Source organism: Nicotiana tabacum, chromosome 6 (genome assembly GCF_000715075.1).
Source record: "Nicotiana tabacum cultivar K326 chromosome 6, ASM71507v2, whole genome shotgun sequence".
In the NCBI taxonomy this organism is placed as follows: domain Eukaryota; kingdom Viridiplantae; phylum Streptophyta; class Magnoliopsida; order Solanales; family Solanaceae; genus Nicotiana; species Nicotiana tabacum.
This window is the reverse complement of record NC_134085.1, coordinates 109,155,467-109,171,308: the sequence shown is the minus strand read 5'-3', so window position 1 is coordinate 109,171,308 and position 15,842 is coordinate 109,155,467. Positions and strand designations below refer to the sequence as shown.

At 37.4% G+C, this 15,842-nt stretch overlaps 2 protein-coding genes across 2 annotated transcripts; one reads left to right on the top strand and one right to left on the bottom strand.

Moving 5' to 3' along the window:
* The first annotated feature begins 6,008 nt into the window (after positions 1–6,008).
* Positions 6,009–9,864, top strand: LOC107802623 (uncharacterized). The gene is made up of 3 exons (XM_016626152.2): positions 6,009–6,803; positions 7,724–7,996; positions 9,042–9,864. The coding sequence occupies exons 1-3, from the start codon at positions 6,246–6,248 to the stop codon at positions 9,309–9,311; spliced, it is 1,101 nt and encodes a 366-aa protein (XP_016481638.1). The 5' UTR covers positions 6,009–6,245; the 3' UTR covers positions 9,312–9,864.
* Positions 9,865–10,320: 456 nt separating this feature from the next.
* Positions 10,321–14,195, bottom strand: LOC107802622 (ABC transporter I family member 6, chloroplastic-like). Its single transcript, XM_016626150.2, has 6 exons — positions 13,463–14,195; positions 12,459–12,509; positions 11,818–12,039; positions 11,579–11,701; positions 11,097–11,273; positions 10,321–10,680 (listed from the first exon to the last, which is right to left on the bottom strand). Exons 2-6 carry the CDS (start codon positions 12,495–12,497, stop codon positions 10,594–10,596), a joined length of 648 nt encoding a protein of 215 aa, XP_016481636.2. The 5' UTR covers positions 12,498–12,509; positions 13,463–14,195; the 3' UTR covers positions 10,321–10,593.
* Positions 14,196–15,842: the final 1,647 nt, after the last annotated feature.

The following is a 15,842-nucleotide window of genomic DNA, read 5'->3' as shown; positions in this document are numbered from 1 at the left end:
AAAAATAGGGCTGATTGTTATTGGACCAGATGCTAAAGCCTAAACCCTTTTTTTCTCTCACCCGACCCAGCCCATCCAATAGCCCGGTCCAGCCTTACCCCGTACCAAACGACGCCGTTTTGGGGCCCTTATCATCACAGCCATTGATCTTATATGATCCAACGACTGTGAACTAGGTACCGGGGTTATATTTAATTGTCCAAACTCAATCCCATCCCCCCCAAACCCTAAACTCACAACCCACTTCGTCCCCCTCTCTCATCTCGTCAAATCCTAGCCGCCCCTAAAAACTCCATCAACCATCCGCCGTTCCAACCCCACCAAACGACTTTCAAACCCGCTTAGATCCACACCCCATATTGTTCATGCCCGCCTCACTGACGAGCCACCATTAAACTCCTGAAGAATCAAACCAATTACTATTAGTTTCAGATCTAGGGATTCCAGAATTAGCCCTATTTCTCCCTTCTTCGATTTTCTTCATAAATCCGAGTCGATTTGACTAAAAACTTATGTTAATAGACTGTTCTCTACAAGAGCAATCTATTGACGGTAGTTGTTAGTCACTTCGAGATCGCCGAATTTGGGTGACTCATCAGATTCCGGTCGAAATCCATCATCTGTACCTTTCTTGGGGCAGGTTTGGGGTAAGAGCTCTCGCTATTCATCTTCTCATCATTTTCTTAGCTTGCATGATTCCGATTTGCAGATTAATTTAGGGTTAAGTTTCATATTGGTTTGTTAAAATTTGTTTGAGTTCTCAGTTTAGTGGCTGGATTAGTCAGCTTAAGCAATTCCTTGTCGATGTTTGTTCATGTTGTTTCTCAATTTGATTCATTAGTTATGGTTGAGAGTAATTCAGGATTTAATAGCATAAAAATTTAGTTTTTTTTTTAATTATTACTGATTTCTTAATTCGTGCCCAGTTCTGTTTGGTTTGTTGTTTTTATTTTGTGAACAAATTAAACTTACGAGGGGTAAAAGGATTCGAATCAGTAACTTAAGGGGGGGTAATTTGGGGTTTAGAAATGAGGGTTTCAGATAAGGTATTTAGAAGGTTCTGGAGCATAGACAGCTGGTTTCATTCTGCCAGTTTTAAATGCTGAAGCCAATTAGAAATCGCCAGTTGTTCAATTGCTGTTAAAAAAGATGCTTTGCGAGGGGTGTTTTCAAGAAAATTATTCCTTGCCTTAGAAGGCACACAACAGATTTCTGTTGTATAAATAAGGCTTTTCCCCCACTCTTTACAGACGAAAAAAACAGACCTAAAAATTATTTTGAGAGGTCCAGCTTCTTTTTCTAAAGTTTGGAAGTGTGTTTTCTCTAAAAATTTTGGGTTTTTGGAGCTAAGAATGGATTGATAGCACAGTTGTCTTGTGTATTGTTGCTGGTTCTCACTGCTGTTACCCAAAAAGCTGATTTCGCTCTTATATTTCATACTTCTATTTGGTTATTTGTTGTTATCTCCCTTCTAGGTATGTAAACCTTCACCTACTTTGTCTTATTCTGAATTCATGCAATGAAAAAATATCTTCTCTATGTTATTTCTGTGATTGATCACTAAGGATTACAATGATTAAATGTTCCCTTCTAGTTTGATTATGCAATTTTTCTAGTTGAAGTTTGATAGTAACTCAAATGGTAGTGAAAGCCAGATTCAAGTTAATACCTTAAGTTTTCAAGCATGTAATATAACTAACTTTGATGTTTTGATGGCTGATGGCTTTGTTGGCTAATTCTGAATTTTATGGTTCAATGGACTTGTTGTTTCGTTGAAATAACCCTTTTTTAAATAAAAAAATTTGTTTAGCATGTCTCTTCTCTGATTTTTGTGTGTTAAGTCATGGAAATGTTATAATCACCCTAACTGTTGTTTCATTTGCTTCAATTGTATGTTAATTAGCTAGATACCATGAGTGTTGAGTTATTATAACTAGAGTTGTATAAATTTAATTTAGGTATCCATGTTGTATAAATATAATTTAGTTATCCATGTTGTATAAATTAATTCAATTACTTTTGGCATGGTTAGTCATAGTTTAATTTTTAGCCTTTATGTAATTTGTGGTTAAGTGTGTTGGAGAGGATCAGTAAGCCTCAATGATAATTGGGTCTGGCCTGGGCCTAGGCGTGGCACCCTAGTTGAAACCAGGTTTAGAGTGCCTGACTTCTTTTTGCTTTCGTTTTTGGGCTCAACCTCGTGCCCAGTTACCTTCAGCAATCTTCCTTTATCAATTGGCTTACAAGTAACAAGTTCTAACATAACAATTTTCGTTGGGCCTGATATTAGCCCAATCCAGCAGCTAGGCCAAATCAAGCTCACTTGCCCTTTTGCCCTTATTTTTGGGCTCAATTTCCAGCCCGGCGCCCCTCTCCTGCCCTTGTTTTCCTTAAAAGGCTTTAAGTGATGTTGGGCTTATTGCTGTCCCAAAATTTTTTTAAATAATTAAGTGCCTAGTAATCTATTCAGTGTCTACTTTCAATTGGTAGTTTAGATTGGACTTTAATTAGATTAAATCTGAGCATCCTTAATTCTTTCTTTAGAACAGTTGAGGTGTGCCATTTTAATCAAATCACACATGGCCCTCATAAATATCATAACTAGTTATTTAAAATGAATATTCGTAGGAAGACCTTTAGGCACGTTTAAAACACCATCGTGATTATGTATACGTTCGCGTAACATAATTATGATTCTAAAAATCAATTTGGAGTATGCGTTCGCGCAACTTTGATCAAATTCTTCTTAATAATAAAGTTAGTTTTAATAGGCCGCTAAATTAAATTAGGTTCATATAGTCCGAGGTGCGCCATCCACAATTTGATCATTCATGGCCCTCATATTAATTTCATAACTTAGATATAAAAATGACAAATGCTCGTAGATTGCTTTAGGCCCGTTTAATATATCATTGTGATTGTGGACACGTTCGCGTGACATGATTACGATTTCTAAAAACAAAACCGAAGTATGCGTTCACGCAACTTTGGCCAAACTTTCTTTAATAACAATAAAGCATTATTAATTATGGACACGTTCGCGTGACATGATTTTTGACGGGCCAAATGAATGGGTGCACGTGCGCGTGACCTGTTTCAGGATAACTTCTTAATTAAAAAAGGCAAATGCACATAGGTTCTTAAATGAGTAATTAGACAATTTGATTAAGCCAATTCTGATCAAAGCGACTGTGCTAGAACCACGAAACTCGGGAGTGCCTAACACCTTCTTCCGGGTTAACAGAATTCCTTACTCGGATTTCTGTATTCGCGGACCGTAAATAAGAGTCAACTTCCTCGATTCGGGATTTTAACCGGTGACTTGGGACACCATAAATTATCCCAAGTGGCGACTCTGATTTTATATAAATAATCTCATTTTGATTGTCACTTAAATTGGAAAAAACTCCCTTATATACCCCCCGGGGGTAGTAAAAAGGAGGTGTGACAGGCTCCATCAACGAGAAGGTCACAAGACCTACCTATATGAAGAACTGAAAGACAGAAGGAAAAATCACTGCAACTTGATATACATATTTATATATCTTTCTAGTTCTTAGTACAAATACTGTATTCTTGAGTCTAAAAATGTCATAAAAGATAAAAAAAAGTTAGAAAACAATAAGAAGTTGTGTCAAGCATAAAGAACCATTGTTACTGAATTATCGTTAGTGGTGAACGAACTAAAACCACAACTGCTGTAATGATTCACATATTGAAGATCTAAGAGAACCTTTGTGACCCAAGGGAACTGGATGTAAGTACCACAATGGTACTGAACCATTATAAAAAATCTGTGTCTTTACTGCTTTCATACTCCTGCACAATTTGCTTCTGCTAAATTTTAACCCTTGGAAGAAAAGGTGTCGACTATTGCTTTCTTTAGTCAACTGATTTTTAAATTGGTCACAATTCACCCCTCCCCTCTTGTGTTTCAATTTGGACTCAAGGACCTCGACCCTATTATATAAATACTCCCCAAACGATTTGAGGAAGGGTGGGGCATTATTGGAGAAGAAAAAAGACTACAAAACACTTTGGAGCAAGAAATAAAATGAGTTTTCCCTCTGTTCCTCCTTAATTTGTAGTTTAATATTTTTGAACATTATATTGATTGTTTATACATTTATGAGTAGCTAAACTTTCTCATTTAGGATTTTATGGATTTGCCGTTAATTTTTCTCTACTTGCTCAACTATGTTTTCTTTGTTGTTGATTGAAGAGCTCTCAATTAATTGTGCCTATTTAGTGTGTACTGCTTGAAAAAGGGTACATATTTAGGTAGTTGTTGAACAGAATCACTCTTAACATATTTGAGGAATCAATACAAAGGGTTTAAAGGTGGGGTTAGGAATAACGAAACCTTGGTGCGATAGTAGTGAGAGGTAAATTAGGGCTAGCTAGCGTATTTCAGAAGAATACATCTAGTAAATTGTGATAATTCCTCGGGAGAGAATTATGACACCCAAAAGTACTCACGATCAATAGAAAATACTTAGGTGAATTTATAGGAGACGTAGCAGGGAAGATCCCGATAATTGGGGAAATCATAATCCTAGACTTTTTCAATCTTTTTACAACATTTACTCTGTTAGTTAGAAGTTTACATCATTTTAATTACTCGGCTCTTAGTTAGTAACCACTCAAATTATTATTTAAAATTTCTAAAAGTTGATTACTTAGATTTTGGCAAAACTAGTTGTCGTGATTAGTAAGTTATTTCTCTGTGGAATTTCACTCTAGACTTGTAAACCGGATTATATTTGCAACGACCGCTTAGTCCTTTTTATAAGGTATAGTTAGGCATAATCACTCCTCAACAATGAAACTTATAAGGTATATTTGCAACGACCGCTTAGTCCTTTTTATAAGGTATAGTTAGGCATAATCACTCCTCAACAATGAAACTTAAAAAGGTGCGATGGTAAATTACCATGAACTTATATACAAAATGAGTTTAAGTATTGTGTATTTACGGTGTAAAAAATAGTTACACAATCAGATTACTTAAAAGATAATGATAAGGAACTCTTTTTAATAGTACTAATTGATAAGTTTTAATTCAGCCTATCCGTGATATAACTTATATACATTCAAAATTTATGTGACACATGAAAATACTGTCCCTCACAAGTTACAAGAGAAGTCGGAAAATAAAAAACGACAACCTCATGCAAAGGCATCCAAGATCTAAAAGGTATGACTGAAATGTTACTAATTCTGAAGTCTTGGTTAATGCTAGTTAGAGTGTCCAATCAATTATTTTATTCTTTTCTTCTTGGTCCTTTTTTCTTCCCCGCTCCTAGTTTTTTATAAGACGTATCTTAGTTTTTTTACCATCTAAAATCAAAGAAAAAAAGAAGGGCGAGATAAACAAATAAAGAGGTAATTTTTTTTTATTTTTTTATTATTATATAATATTAGAAGGTTCAAAATTAAACCCATAAGTTGCTACAACTGCTTCATGCTACTCTTTAACAATGAAACTTAACAAGGTGTAAAGGTGAATTATCTCATATTTAATATATTTATGAAACATCAAAATACTTCGCTTCATGGGAAAAGTTTAAGAAAATAATACACGTTGATGCAATGATATTCAACAGTTAAAATGTCACAAATTGAATGGAAGTGTTCCGAAGCGAATGCCGTGAGTTCCTGGCCACTGATAACCAAGTTACACTCCCTCTTCCCCGTGTTACCTTTGCGAAAGAAAAATGGAAAAATGATATTGTATAACCGCTCTCAAAATAATAGTAAGAAAAATATGTATATATATATATATATATATATATATAAAAAAATTTATACACTTTTACAACCAGCGGATAATAGTTTCTAGTGGAAGCTAAGAGTGATCTTTCCCAAAGGAAAAAAAGAAGTAAAAGTGATGTTCAAGAAATATAATTTCATTTCTGTAAGGGCTGAAGTGATATTCATCCAACCACAAGGGGCAGAAACCTCAAAATTTCGTTTTAAAGGTACTATTATGAAAACAACAAAAATATTCCCCGACGAGGACAATACCGCTGACCGGGAGATTTCTCAGAGCTACAGATTGTTCATTGCCCCCTCCTAGAGACGCTTCAACAGCAAGTAACTTTCAAACCCCACTTTCTATTTCTATCTTTAGCACCACTTTCTCTATCTATATTCAGCTACTGAACAATTATCTTATTGTATATTCCTTGAGTTTGTGCTTTACGTGAATCTAAATCTATTCCCAGTTAGTATCAGCTGTGGAAATGTCGAAATCATCATCTTCAAAATTCGTCCTGAGGAACATTTATCAGTACATTTCATCAAAACCCTCTCAATTTTCAAACCCAAATTCTACTTCCAGTGGTATTTCTCACTTCCTTACTAATCATCCAAAGATAATCGAAAAACCCGTTATAAACCCATGGGTTTCGAATTCCCAAAGAGCCCATTTTTCGTATTCACCTTTACCCCGGATTTTGCAAAACCCTTGTACTAAGAAGTTGGACCCAGAAGGTAATTTGAGGAAATTATTAGGGTTTAGGTACTTCTCGTTTAAGAGTGGGAATTTTGGGAAAAATGTGCTGAAGAATCCGGTTGTGGCTGCAAAGGACACGGCTACGCGGTACAAGGGAGCTGTGGGGTTGCAGATAGAGGCATTTTGGAAGAGGAATTCTCTGGTATTATTTGGCGCAGCAGGTGTTATGGTTTGCATTTTGCTTTGGAGGGTTCTATTTGGGATTGCTACTACTTTTATTGGATTGTCTGAAGGCATGGCCAAGTATGGCTTCCTTGCTCTTTCCTCCGCCATTGTTGCGTTTGCTGTGAGTTTCTTCTTAAGTTCCTGTTTGAATGTAGTTGATTGTGTTGGACTCTTTTGTTGGTGTTTTCACTTTGATGTTGATGCATAAGAAATATAAATGTTATGCGTAAATGAGCATGCATATTTTAGAAATTATATCGTTGTTTGAGTTGTTCTTGGTGGGGTTTTGAATGTGCTAATTGTATCCTCAGTGTGACTTTGCTGGTATTAATGTCATAATGTGCCTTATAAAAGAACAGTTAATGTGAGAATTGGAATGATTCTTTGTGAAAAAAGAAAATTATTAGGACTAGTTACTGATTGAAAAAAAGTTAAAACTGCGAGTATGTCTAGTCCATGAGAATTATTTGGGAACTTACATGTACCAGAGCTAATCTTACTTGTATTTTGCTTTGCATCTTCTGGATGCTTACCAATGAAATGCTTAAAAAACTAGGATATTTGTGTGGTGAGGATTCATCATGAAATTGGCTAGTTTTACGCTGGCTGCAAGCCTACCTCCTTTATCCGGACTTGGGAACGGCAATGTGAGCAAGCTCATGGTGGCAGAGTTATCAATGAAATGCTTACTTTATTAGGTAATAATTGAATATAGGCGCTGACAGGAACTTGTCAACCTCGCAAATCTAATATTTGGGCCATGAACTTCAAGGTCTGAAATGGTCAATCTAAGTTAACATTCAAACTTGCGCATCACGTTATGTGGAGCTCCAATTCCATCTACCTGCTTGGTAGTTGGGACTAGTTATTACTTTTGGAACTCTTTAGGAACTGTTTAGTGCTTTGAACAGTGGATGGTCTATGATTGAAGTCTCCCAGTTTTCCTTCTTCTTTCTATGTCTTGAATTCTTGCTGAACGAGCATCCTCTGTACTTTTTCTTGATAACTATAGTTAAGAAAACTTTTGCTTTGTTATGATAGGGCTTGTATTTTCGCTCAAGATTTACCATCAATCCTGATAAGGTGTACAGAATGGCAATGAGAAGACTTAATACAGAAGCTGGAATTCTTGAGGTTATGGGTGCTCCACTCTCTGGAACGGACTTGAGAGCATATGTGATGTCAGGAGGTGGTGTTACCCTTAAGAACTTCAAGCCACGTTTTAGGGGCAAAAGATGTTTTCTGATTTTTCCAATACGAGGTTCTGAGCGGAAAGGTTTAGTAAGTGTTGAAGTCAAGAACAAGAAAGGCCAGGTTTGATTCAAATCAGCTTCTTCTTCAGTTTTATATGATGAAGCCTTACTGTGTGTCTTTGCAACTTTCCCTTAATACCTGAATATCACATATCATGAGCTTCAAAACTGCCAGTAATTTTCCTTTTTTTTTGCTAATCATGCCTAAGTAGAAAATTTAAAGCTTTAAAAGGGATAGTTTTTATAGCATCATGAACTAAAAGACTTAACAATAAGTAATAAATAAATAAGATAGGGTGAGAGAGAGAGAGAGAGAGAGAGAGAGAGAGAGAGAGAGAGAGAGAGAGAGAGAGAGAGAGGGAGAGGGAGAGGGAGAAAGATCAGAATTAGTTAAAGTGCACGTGGTGGCAAGATCAAAATTTGGTGTAAAATGTAATCTGCTAAATCAGCTCAACTATAGTTGAGTTGAGTTTGATTTTAACTTAAGTAATAAGTTAAAAAACAGGCTTGAACTCAGCCTATGAGGCGTTGAGGTTGCCTGCACTGACATTTTAGTGAGCTTTATCAATAGAAATATAGGATCTCATATTGCGATCCAGTGTTATTGAGCATTATATTTCCATCTTTCCAGCTAATAAGAAAAGGACCCCAAAAAAAGGAGAAGATATCCATATGAAATTGCAATCGTCATAGTACTTGGCTTGGCTGCAGATTTAACCCATTATAACTGACTTTTCAAATTTAATGAGCAAGTATTCGTGCTGTGAGCATAATTTCGGGTTAATTGGTTTTATAATCAATTGGAGCTGGATTGTTTAGAGCCCAACCTTTACACTCTGGACAAAATAAGGCCATATTAGTTTGTCAAATGATCATTTACAGTGTAGTATTTCTAACTAAATGTCTGAGATATACTTTTTCATTAGAGTTGTCCAGAACTTGAAGTATCCAAAAAAAGAGGAAGAAAGGTCACCAGAACTTGAAGCTTCCCGATTTGGTTGCTAAAACACCAGATAAATAAACAAAGCAGAAGAATCTGACTGGTTTCATGTTCATTCTAGCCATGCTTATGCTAACCTTTTTGCCTCCTGCTTTTCTCTCTGCAGTATGATATGAAATTATTGGCAGTAGATATACCGATGGCCTCAGGACCGGACCAGCGTCTTTTCCTGATTGGTGATGAAGAAGAATACAGGATTGGTGGTGGTCTAATTGCTGAGCTAAGAGATCCCGTTGTTAAAGCAATGGCAGCAACTAAGGAGTTCGAAGATCGCGACGAGTTGGAGGATGAAGAGGATGCTGAAAGAGAACTTCAAGAAGCGGAGAGAAGGCACCAGGAAGAAATTGAAAAGCTTGAAAAAGGTGATTCGAGATGATTAAGCTGAAGCTCTTTTGTATTGGTTACCTCTTTGGTTTTACAGTGGAGTTGTTTACAAAGGCAGTGTACTAGGTAGAGCATCGAAAGGCTAACAATGCTCTAACTGTTGAGTTTGCAAGTTTTCCTTACCTCTGGTTGAGTTAACAGCTATTTTGGTATGCACAGGCAGGAATATAGATCATACCCTCAGAATTTTCTGTAATGGTTTGCCGTTCACCAATAAGTATGATATCCCTGGAGGCATCAATCCTTAATGTAATCCGTACATGCTTTTTTTCATTGTGCAACCTTGTGGGGCTCCTACTGGCAGAAGCAAAATAACTACTTTGAGTTGTCCCAAGTCTGATGGGTTGATATTCATCATAAAGATATGGGATTGCAGTTAAAATTCTTTAGTTGCCTGAAATGATGGCTAGTTTACCTACTTCTTTGATTTTTTAAGATCGAGTGTTATTGTTGCATAATTTCGAGTTGTTCTTTAGCACCTTCAGGGATTGTTTTTTTGTCTTAGCTCACTCGAGCAGATTCTGGCATTTTTATTGCTCTTCACCTGAGAATGAACAGGTGCCTCTACCAAGAAGCAGAAGTTACCCGACCAATGCTTCTGCTTTAGTTCTTTTACAAGAAGCCTGCGCTTGACCAACATGGTCTTAAAGACTCAAGCATTGGTAAAGTAAATGAAGAGAGCACATTCAAATCTTTGATCAGATATACAGGTGCTTTGAGTAACGTATGTATCAAAGCTTCTCGTTGCAATCTGCATATTTCCTTCTGCGGACCAAGCGGAACTTCTTTAAATGACAAGACCCATTAGTCTTTACCTGCCAAATAGAACTAGATATGGAGAGCAATCAGAACCAATTCGCTGTCTAATAGGAATATCACATTGGTTTTCTGCATGGACATTGGTGACCAATTGATCCTCAGCTAAAAGGTGTTTACCATCTTTAATTCTTCTTTAAGCATTTTGCATTAAATGAACTCAAATTAAGAAGCAATCAGCAAAGTGGCAAAACTCAAAATTTCAATAAAAGGTACCCTTTTTTCCTATGGTATCATAAACTAGAATATCATGTAGTGTGTTTGAGAAGATGAAATGACTAATCTCTGACATATCAATTAGCCAAAAAGCAAGTCTCAACAAGTATAACTGGACTAGGAAACAAAATTTACAAGAAGGGTACCCAATGCTATCACAAGATATCCCAACGCGAAATTTACTCAGAGCTGATGAGAAACGCAAAAAATGTTGTATGGAGGGCCTCTCTTCACTACGTATCCTATGTGCCAGAAATTGCCTTGTACCCTTCTTTCTCCAGAACTTCAGCTATTGAAATATCTCCAGTCTTGATAATTCTCCCATCCTCCTGGAAAAGTAATCGATATTAACCACTAGATACTAAAAAACTTAAGGGTGTGTAAAGTAAAGAAGAGAACAGAAACAAGTTTGTTGCAACTGATCATTAGTATGTAAACCCATAATTTTGAGAGATACACATACTATACACTGCATGATCCAGACTCTGAGCGAACAAAAGTAAGTGAGATTAGTAGAATGCAGATATATGAAGAAGCATGTACCGGTTGCCTCAGTATACCATATAAACATATAGCCAATCACTTTTACTTGTTTCAAATATATATAGCAATATGCGCAAAGGTGATAGATTCCTAGTTTACAGTCTCAACTCTCCTGTTTTCTGCTCATCAACATCCAACTTCTATAGTCGACCTTATTATTTTGTGTATCGCTTAGCAACTCTGTTCAGTAGAATTTGCTTACCATGATATGAATATAGGTTGGCTTGATAAACTCTAGCAATCTCAAATAATGTGTGATCATCAACACAGAATTCTTAAAGGACAGAAGCCAATTTACTGCCTTTGCCACATCTCGAAGTGCATCAACATCTAAACCCGAATCAATTTCACCAAGTATTGCTAAGTCTGCTCCAAGAACCTGCAGACAAACCAACAAAAGTTAGAAAGCTATAAAGCATTTGTTAGTAAAACGCTTCATCCTAGAGATGAGCTGGAACAACCTTTTCTATGCAATCAAAAGATAAAGTTCTCATAATATGTGAGTTTTAGGCAGTAATAGACCAAAAGATCATTCAAAAAATTTGAAGTACAGTCATCAGACAATTATATGGATACAATATAGAACCTTGACAGTAGTAGATTCTCACTATATATGGCAGCCACAAAAATAAACATTTACTCCATGTTACTGACAAAGCAGGAAAGACAAGGAACATGGAATACCGCTAATTGCAAAATCTCATTGCGCTTCCTTTCTCCACCGCTAAATCCGTCATTGACATTTCTGTTCAAGAAGTCTATCTTCATATTCACAAGTTCAAGCTTTGGGGCAATATGCCCATAGAACTGCACAAGAACAAATGATTATTTTTGTTAGTCTTCTAGCTTCGGCAATAAGAAGACAAGAAGTTTCCTATTGGTGACAGACCTTAATTCTTTTATTCTAACGGAAGGATAACTACCTCAATTGGTCCAAGCTCTGGCTGTCCAAGTTTTTTCCTTTTAGCATTATATGCCATATTAAGAAAGTCTATATTGCTCACTCCAGGTATTGCAACTGGAGACTGGAAGCTCATAAAAACCCCAGCAAGAGATCTTTCCTCAGGTTCCATCTCAAGAAGATTTTCACCTTTAAATGACACATTGCCTCCAGTAATTTTGTAATCTGGATGCCCAACAAGAACCTATAGAAATTGAACATAAATAGATGGCTAAGAACAGCATTATCTTAATCTCAGCTGGTAGTTACTGACTTCAGCATCAAAGAGGTATCTTAGTGAGATGCATTTACAAGATACATAAAGTAATACTATAAGTTTCAGAGAACATAAGCTGGAAACCATGATTTTGTAGATAGAAAATAGCCAAGCATTGGCTAATGCCAATTGAAGAATCAACAATAGAAAGCGTTTTATATATTGTTCCTGGAACTTAGAGAAAAAGTACAAAAATGAATGTAGTTGCAAATTTAAGGCCTAGAAAAAGGTGGATACCAAATATTATCATCCAAAATAAAAACAAAATACTCAATTTCATAACTTAGTAATAAAAGAAGTAGGTGATTACAATCTAAAACAAAAAGAAATTATAGAAAAGTAATAACCTTGGCAAAAGTGCTCTTTCCAGAACCATTCTTTCCCATTACAGCATGTACCTAATTCAAATAATAATAATCACATCAGAACTGAGGCAGTCCAAGCAGCTAGCAACCGTGATACAAATGGAAAATGACACAATAGTTTGCTGGAAACCTATCACACGGGTTACTAAATTGAACTGCAAAATTTAGGAACATTTCATTTATCCTTGTTATTTTATTCTGTTATAACATCTAATTATTACTATCTCCCCAACGCATAAATACATACAGTTCCTCCCATTTTTCAAGTGTTAAGGGGTCCAACAAAGTACGTACTAAATTAAATCCATACAACCAAAATATATTATGGAAATACATACATTAGTCACTAATGATTGAAAAAAGTGAACATAAATTGGTGAAACTTAGTGAAAACTGCAAAGAAATGAAATTATGTACTTCCTAAGTTCTAACTTAAGTGATGTAGTTTGACTTAACACGAAATTTAAGAAATAAAGGAACTTGTGGTCTTAATCATGCAACAATATTGTGTGGCGATAACACTTTTAAAACTTGTGTTTTTAAACATATCATAATCATAATATTTGTGTGGTTGTTCTCATTAAACGGAACAGTTTTTAAATAGAGCATAACTAGTTCTTAACATAGCAATGTCAGGGGCGGATTTAATGTCCTATCGATGGTGCACATGAACTCGTGGTCTTTCCACTAGTAGGTATCTTTATATTATCTATTGGCCCCAATGTTCCAAGAAGGCTAAAAGGTGAACTTGGTCGAATGTTAGAGTTATTTACGCAAAAGATTAGAAATCAATTCGCACTTAATACTTTTTTTTTCCTTTTTTTAAGTGGTGCATGCATATTGTAGAAATCCGATCCGTTTAGCAATGTATCATTCTTTGTAAAACGAACTAATAAGGAAATTGCAATACATTAACTGGTTCCAAATAAAAAGAGTGTAGTTAATGAGTAATTTGGAAGAATAGACGGAGGAACCAGAATAAACACCTCGCCTTCATAGACAGTGAGGTTAACGCCTTTGAGAATGGGCTGTCTCGATTCAGCTATCACAGCAGACAGGTCCTTCACTTGGAGCAGCAGCTTCCGCGTGTCATCTCCGCCGCCAGTGGCGGAATACGACGGGGACTCGACGGTAACGGTGGCATTAACTCTAAAAATGCGGTGAACTGAGGTAGCGAAAGCGGAGCTTTTGAAGGAGGGAATTGGATGGGTTGATGAATACTAAGTAATGAGGCTCGTTGCCTTCAGCTCTCTCTCTATCCATTTCTCTCAAGTGAGTTAATCTCTTATATCGTCGAAACCCTAGTTTCTCCGTTGCTCAGGTTTTCTTAATTTCCTTGCACCTACCTTACTAGGGTTTTCTTCTGAAATCGTTTGATTCCGATTTAGTTGACTGATTTGCTTGTTGTGATATTTAATCTTTAGTCTAATTTGGCATTTTCAATGATATATCATTTGCGATTGTGCTGATTGATTGAATTTTGTTTCACTCTTTTGTATGCTCCTTTGCTCGGTAGGTGCGTAGCATATGCGCAGATCTCGTCCTAAGATACAGATCTTATTCTGATTTTTCACCTTCAGATCTTGTCTTTTATTTTTGTTTTTTTTCTTTCTGGGCTGCTTTCTCCCAAAATTATTATCTTCTTCCCCGATTCCTCCCCTTTGAGGAAGCTGCCGCTGACTTCGTTCCTCTCATCCCCTCACTAGAACCTGACAGATCTGGAATAAAAATCCAGATTTGAAATTTTAGAAAGGACTGAAAGAATAAACAAAAAAAACAGAAATAAGAGAATTTTCGATTTTGTTTCTTTGCTAATTTGATTTCTGATTTTAGCTTAAGAATTTCTGGAATTTGGTGGATTGAATCGCTGTCCATTGCTATCGAGTTGCACTCGTTTGGTCACCGGTTTGTTGTTGTTATGTTGCCGGATCTCCTCGCCTATTTCAGAAGCTTGCTTGTTATTTTTCTTCAGTTAATTTCGGCTGCTAGTTACTTTCGGTGCTACACCAGTGGTAGCGGTGATAGCCCTTTTTGGTCTTTGGGTCGTGGTATTTTCTGTGTTTTCAGGGAAATTCTCAAAGTTGTTGGAGACAAGTTGGGCGCACGAGCACTAGCAAAGGAGAGCAACCTGGACGAGCGTCAGCAAAGGGCGGTGGGAAGCGGTGCGTGAGCTTGCAAGTATATCGAGGGCTGCAAATCAACACAGGTTTGGTTCTCGGGAATTGGTACCTCCCGTTCTACTGTTTTCCTTTTGGTGTTAGCTAAATTGATGTTACTTTAGTTCACAATAGTTAAATCATTCAATAGGTGTACAGGTAGTCACTTGTTTCCTTCTAGTTTGATTCGTTGTCCGTTGTGCACTAGCGAGTCTTTTGTAGATCTGTCGTAGGTGTAGTGGCGGCAGTCTGGGATGGTAGATTAAAGGCATGTCCTCAGGTGGGGCAGAGTGTGGGGCAAAGAGTGGGCCCGGGGTCAGGGGGTGGGTCGGGAGGCAGGGGAGGTAGAGGGGGCAAGGGAGCCTATAGGTTGAGAATCGGGTCATGGAACATAGGTTCGCTAACGAGTAAGTCTATAGAGTTGGCGAAGATCCTTCAGAAGAGGAAGATTAATATAGCGTGTGTCCAGGAGACTAGGTGGGTCGGATCGAGGGCGAGAAACGCGGATGGGTATAAGTTGTGGTACTCTGGAGTCGTGATGGGTAAGAATGGAGTGGGTATCCTAGTGGATAGCCATCTTAGGGAGTCGGTGGTAGAGGTCAGGCGTGTGAATGATAGACTAATGACTATTAAATTGGTGGTGGGTGAGTGTACTTTAAACGTCGTTAGCGCGTACGCACCACAAGTAGGTTGTGATGAGGAGATTAAAAGGCGTTTTTGGGAAGGGTTGGATGACATTGTTCGTAGTATTCCGCCTTCCGAGAGGTTATTCATAGAAGGGGATTTCAATGGTCATATTGGGTCGTCTGCAGGTGGTTATACTGAGGTGCATGGCGGCTTTGGTTTCGGGGAACGGAACGGAGGGGGCACCTCACTGTTGGATTTTGCCAAGGCATTCGATCTAGTGATTGCAAACTCGAGTTTTCCGAAGCGAGAGGAGCATTTGGTTACTTACCAAAGTTCGGTGGCGAAGACTCAAATTGACTATCTCCTCCTCAGGATATGCGACAGAAGGTTGTGCGAGGATTGCAAAGTTATCCCAGGTGAGACCCTTGCAACGCAACATAGGCTCTTGGTGATGGACGTTAGTATTATGATAAGAAGGAAACAGAGGTCAGTATGAGGCCGCCCGAGGATTATGTGGGGCGCCTTGACTAAGGTTAAAGCCCAGGAGTTGGAAGGAAGGTTGTCGGCAATGGGAGCTTGGAGA

Coding starts and splice junctions, on each gene's coding strand:
- LOC107802623 (XM_016626152.2), top strand. CDS start 6,246: ATGTCGAAATCATCATCTTCAAAATTCGTCCTGAGGAACATTTATCAG. Junction 6,804..7,723: donor CCGCCATTGTTGCGTTTGCT/GTGAGTTTCTTC, acceptor TTGTTATGATAG/GGCTTGTATTTTCGCTCAAG. Junction 7,997..9,041: donor TCAAGAACAAGAAAGGCCAG/GTTTGATTCAAA, acceptor TTCTCTCTGCAG/TATGATATGAAATTATTGGC.
- LOC107802622 (XM_016626150.2), bottom strand. CDS start 12,497: ATGGGAAAGAATGGTTCTGGAAAGAGCACTTTTGCCAAG. Junction 12,040..12,458: donor GAAAGAGCACTTTTGCCAAG/GTTATTACTTTT, acceptor CAATTTCTATAG/GTTCTTGTTGGGCATCCAGA. Junction 10,681..11,096: donor CAACCTATATTCATATCATG/GTAAGCAAATTC, acceptor TTACTTTTCCAG/GAGGATGGGAGAATTATCAA.